The sequence below is a fragment of the Nerophis lumbriciformis genome, linkage group LG33 (assembly GCF_033978685.3).
Source record: "Nerophis lumbriciformis linkage group LG33, RoL_Nlum_v2.1, whole genome shotgun sequence".
NCBI lineage: Eukaryota > Metazoa > Chordata > Actinopteri > Syngnathiformes > Syngnathidae > Nerophis > Nerophis lumbriciformis.
The window spans coordinates 10762501-10768441 of NC_084580.2; the positions used below are offsets into that span (position 1 = coordinate 10762501).

General features: G+C 42.6%; 1 protein-coding gene across 1 annotated transcript in view; it reads left to right on the forward strand.

Moving 5' to 3' along the window:
• Positions 1 to 5305, forward strand: part of selenop (selenoprotein P) — a 15113-nt gene extending 9808 nt beyond the window's left edge. Inside the window, exons 4-5 of the mRNA XM_061928924.2 lie at positions 1127 to 1244; positions 4046 to 5305. Coding sequence (XP_061784908.1) covers positions 1127 to 1244; positions 4046 to 4321 — 394 coding nt within the window. The 3' untranslated portion in view covers positions 4322 to 5305. The remainder of the gene's footprint in view (positions 1 to 1126; positions 1245 to 4045) is intronic.
• The last annotated feature ends 636 nt before the right edge of the window (positions 5306 to 5941 follow it).

Genomic DNA, 5941 nt, shown 5'->3' on the forward strand with positions numbered 1-5941 from the left:
ATTAACACTGAACTATGACTCTTTGTGGAGACATAAAATACTAAGCAGGATCTGGTAGCATGACATGTTGAAGCAATACAATTTAGTTCAATACAATCAATTTATGCTTAGAGTCAAGAAAAGTCATTGTTCTAAGATGAATGTTAAAAAAAAAAAACCAAGCTCCAAAAAAAAACATATTTTGATCATCCAAAATACATTAACTTAATTTACAATACATAAAACTGTTCACAAAACTAAGTCTAATAAACAATCTGACCGAGTTTTTACAGTATAGCAGAAAAAAATAAAAAGAATAAAGTACAAATAGGAAAAGAAAAACAGTTCTAAAAACACTGAAAAAATTGAAAACTGCATAAACTGATATTGTGGAATGAAAAAAAAAATGTCAATGATTTTCAATAGGATATCTGTAATATTTTGTTCTTTTGGCCCACTGTAGCGTTGCCTGTTAGGGCTAATTCAAGGAACACGACAAAGAACATCTTCTGGCACATTACACCAACTGTATATTCAATCAAAACGGGTGTGGAAGTCGCTTCCTGTCCGTTCCACTATTATACACGGCACAGGAGCCGAGCTTGCCGTTTTTAACAATGTTTTAATGTCCATAGAATTTCTCACAGATTTCTCTGAAGCAAGACGTGACTTTTCAGCCACCTCCGTATCCTATCCCCCTCCTGCTCTCGGCCGCTTACTGTTAAAGACAACAGATGATTAGATTAACTCGTACCACCTGTGAAATCTAATCAACTGCCAGCTGTGTCTCGCCGTCAGCACATGCCGCGCCCCCACCCGATGGTGCTTGTCCTCAGCACCATAGACAGAGGCGGTGACCTTTGCTCCTGCAAGCGCGCTGGCCACACCTCCCTCTACAACGGGTTACAGGTTATACTTGTATAGCGATTTTCTACCTTCAAGGTACTCAAAGCGCTTTGACACTAGATGGGGATTGAACCAGGAACCCTCAGGTTGCTGGCACGGCCACCCTCCCAACCCGCGCCACGTCGTCCCCACATATATGTTGTAAAATCAATCAACACAGGCAACATGGCTTGTAAATAAACAGACAAAATCAGGTTGAACACACAACTTACGAGTATCTTGTGTGATCTTTCCCCCTTAGATGTGGACGCCTCACCCACCAGATTTCCCTTCCCAACTCCATCATTGGCCAGGGCCACATTGAGGGCGCCATCAAGGACGCTTACTGCAAGCGCTCATGCGGCGCCTGTGAATATGAGGTATGGAACATATTTGTTTTTTTTCTTCCATTATCCCAAAAACATACATGAGTAGGGATGATGCTCGAAACCGGTTTTCCCGGTTGATCGATAAGAAAAGAACCGAGTCCTTGGACTCGAATCCCTTTTTGAGAACCGGTACCCGTTATCGAGACCACTATGGTAGAGAAAAAGAGTTGGTTCTTTATTCGAATCCCAAATGGGCAATGTTATGCCCATTTGATTGTAGACTTCTTGTGGCGATATGAAAATACTACGCGTCATTAGTTTGGGCACTTCCGGGTTGGCGAGTCAGTTCAGTTCATGAGAGAATTGAGAAGTAGACAAGTTGTGTTAGCTCCTACAAGCCTTGGAAAAGATAAGTCTGTAAGTAAACTGTTAACTTGTTTATATAACTCAATATTAAGGTGGAAAGTGTTTCAACTTGATAGTAAGATGTCTATTGAAAAACTATTGTTGTGCACTCTTTCAATGGATGTTTTGAGGACTTAAAATGGCTGCCAGTCGTGTATTTCCACCATCGAAATAGTTTCAACACTCAGAAGTATTTGTTTGATGATAGTACTGTATATTTGTGCGAAGCTAATATTTACATATTGTGTATTACATTTCAGTATGTTAATTGAATCACATAGCTTAAACATTTGTCATTGTGTGTATTTCAATAAAAAAATAAAATAAATAACAGTCCAGTGCAAGACAAAAGTAAAGATAGGAAAAGACAAAGCAAGCTCAACAACAATAAAGAGCCTAAATGGATTAATCTGCTTTGGAACTTTATTAGACGTTTTGGACTGTTTGTTAGCTGTCTGCCAAGCTGTATAACCTCAACACGTATAGTGAGGGCAAAACAGGCAATATGCAATTATTGCCAGGCTTCGTTCTCATGTAAGGGAAGAAGAATTGTTTATTGATGACTGTGGTGTTCTTAGTGTCATAGTGTGTGTAGTTAGTATGTTCCAATAGCAGCAGAAGTGCACTTTCTGGAGAGCAGTATTATTTTCACTTTTGTGCCCAAGGGACTAATTTTATTTAACACTATATTATTATTTATACACCTATAGTGATCACAGACACAGGTTGTTTTTGTGTTTCTGTATATATTTGTTTTTCTGAAAAATCCCACTTAAAGGCCTACTGAAATGCAATTTTCTTATTTAAACGGGGATAGCAGGTCCATTCTATGTGTCATACTTGATCATTTCGCAATATTGCCATATTTTTGCTGAAAGGATTTAGTAGAGATCATCGACGACAAAGTTCGCAACTTTTGGTCGCTGATAAAAAAGCCTTGCCTGTACCGGAAGTAGCAGACGAGTAGCGTGACGTCACAGGTTGTGGAGCTCCTCACATCTGCACATTGTTTACAATCATGGCCACCAGCAGCGAGAGCGATTCGGACCGAGAAAGCGCCGATTTCCCCATTAATTTGAGCCAGGATGAAAGATTTGTGGATGAGGAAAGTGAGGGTGAAGGACTAGAGGGCAGTGGGAGCGGTTCAGATAGGGAAGATGCTGTGAGAGGCGGGTGGGACCTGATATTCAGCTGGGAATGACTAAAACAGTAAATAAACACAAGACTCTATTAGCCACAACACAACCAGGCTCATATTTAATATGCCACAAATGAATCCCGCATAACAAACACCCGTCCATATAACCTGCCAATACAACTCAAACACCTGCACAACACACTCAATCCCACAGCCCAAAGTACTGTTAACCGCCCCAAAGTTCACACAGCACATATATTTCCCCAAAGTCCCCAAAGTTACGTACGTGACATGCACATAGCGGCACGCACGTACGGGCAAGCGATCAAATGTTTGGAAGCCACAGCTGCATGCGTACTCACGGCACCGTGTCTGCGCATCCAACTCAAAGTCCTCCTGGTAAGAGTCTCTGTTGTCCCAGTTCTCCACAGGCCAATGGTAAAGCTTGATTGTCATCGTCCGGGAATGTAAACAATGAAACACCGGCTGTGTTATCCGGCAAAACAGTCAGGGGGTGCATTCTACGGCACCTGCCGCAATACACCGCTTCCCACCTACAGCTTTCTTCTTTGCTGTCTCCATTGTTCATTGAACAAATTGCAAAAGATTCACCAACACAGATGTCCAGAATACTGTGGAATTTTGCAATGAAAACAGACGACTTAATAGCTGGCCACCATGCTGTCCCAAAATGTCCTCCACAATCCGTGACGTCACGTGCTGACGTCATCATACCGAGACGTTTTCAGCAGGATATTTCGCGCGAAATTTAAAATTGCACTTTAGTAAGCTAAGCCGGCCGTATTGGCATGTGTTGCAATGTTAAGATTTCATCATTGATGTATAAACTATCAGACTGCGTGGTCGATAGTAGTGGGTTTCAGTAGGCCTTTAATATACTATGGGTAACAACAGTCAATATTTGTATTTTTAATATTTTTTTTAGGGGGTTAACAGTCAATATTTATTTATTTATTTATTTTATTTTATTTTTATTTTTTTCTTATAAAATAAAAGTGAGCTTTTGTTAAACCAAATATTGTGTTTTTTTCCATATACAACAACCTATCTGGAATCGATAAGAGAATCGATAAGGAATCGGTCCGATATGAGGATTTGATAATGGGCTCGAACTCGATAATTTCTTATCAAACATCATCCCTATACATGAGTGACATTCTACTAGTTTGATTGACTGGTGACCCGTGCAGGGTGTACCTCTCACCCAGCTGGGATAGGCTCCAGCTCCCTTTACCGTAGCCAAGCGGTGTCGAAATTTTCACTTTTGTCGGCCGTTCTTTTTTTACAGAGTGTTGAGATCCCGAGTGAGTGTCAAGCGAACGTAGAAGAACGACCCGCCGCACCAGCAGTGGAGACGGACACAGGGCACCACCACCATCATCATCACGGGCATCACGGGCATGGCCACCATCATCATCATCACCATGGAAACCAAGACCCCGTTGTGGTGCACCCTCATAGTGTAGATGACCAAAATGTGGGTCAACAGGCTAACCAGGACATCCACTTCCAGGAGGCGCAGAGTTCTTCTGTGATGCAGGTCCCGTTAGCGCCTAATAAGTGAAAGTCCAAGCACAGCTGACAGGTCGCCGACACCCCGTCGGCCAGCTGATGCTGACACTGACGGAGGCTGTTCGGCGAGGTGGCAAGCGACCGGCCTCACAGCCTGTGACGCTGCGAGCAGGCGCTGCCCGCCTCCTGCCGGTGACACGGTCTGGGCGAGGCCGATCACGTCAGCGAGAGCTGACAGTGACGCCCGCCTCCCGTCGGCTGACAGCCACCTGAGCCTCAGATGTGAGCCTGACCCCCGGGGGTGGTCAGCTGAGAATGAGGCCACCTGTAAGCTGGACGTCAGCCGGCAGGTTAAAGGTCGCCGTCGTGTTCCCAAATGAGCGTTTCCCCCTTTTGGTCTCGCCCATGGTTCATGAAGCCAGGCGCGGAAACTACGCTCTAGTGGCGTCTGGCTGAAGCCGCCATGGCAGGGACGGGAGGCAGCCATTAAGGAACATGACCGACAGGTTCGTAACAATTACAATTGGGCATCCCACAATATTTGAGCAAATTGATATAAAAAGGAGGAGGGGGAATACTTAGGAGAACATAGCAGGGAATGCACTGGCACAAAACAAACACAATAATAATCCTTTTAAGCACATTTATAATAATCACCACTTCCATTATGCACATACAATATCTACTTGGCTTTCTCTCTGTATTAGATTTAATGGCAAAACTGCACACATTCATACAAAGGTTCTTATGAAAAAAAAAAAAAAAAAGTATCCACTGAGGGCAAAGAAAGAGCTGGAATACACTCCGTGCTTAATGATGGTTTCTGTGGGAAGGTAAAAGGTCACCCAGAAATCTGATGCTGGCACAGAAATATGTATTTGAAATTGGGTTAGGACAACATGTAAAAGGACGCAGTGGAATAAATAAAAGTGGATTTAATTGTTTCTTTGTGTGTTTGAATTAAAGGGTACTGGTATTGTCAAAATGAACAATATATCAACATAATAATAATACCAATAAAAATGCTCACTGCAAACCTTCCATTCGTTTTCCTTTTCTGGGGTCAAACCAGACAACAGCCAAAAAGAGGCCATAGCCTACTCCCATTACCTCCCTGCTTGGCACTCAACATCAAGGGTTGGAATTGGGGGTTAAATCACCAAAAATGATTCCCGGGCGCGGCCACCGCTGCTGCTCGCTGCTCCCCTCACCTCCCAGGGGGTGATCAAGGGTGATGGGTCAAATGCAGAGAATAATTTTGCCGCACCTAGTGTGTGTGTGACAATCATTGGCACTTTAACTTTAACTTTAACATAATTATTCATTTGTGCATTGTGGTCACTATGACACGCATTACTAAACTTGGCCAGCAGATGGCAACGATGGTCTGTTCAAGAAACACCGCCATAATATAATGGATGGACAATATAAGGTCAAATTCATATTGTATATATATAGACTGTTTATATATTGCATACATTTGGTAATTTGTCTGGTTTAGTTTAGTTTCCTAAAAAACAAAACATTAATATCATACAATATTGCAATAGTATAACATAGCAAATACACACAAACTCACACACACACACACGCACACACGCGCACACACAGTATACATACACTATATTGCCAAAGGTATTTGGCCGCCTGCCTTGACTCACATATGAACTTG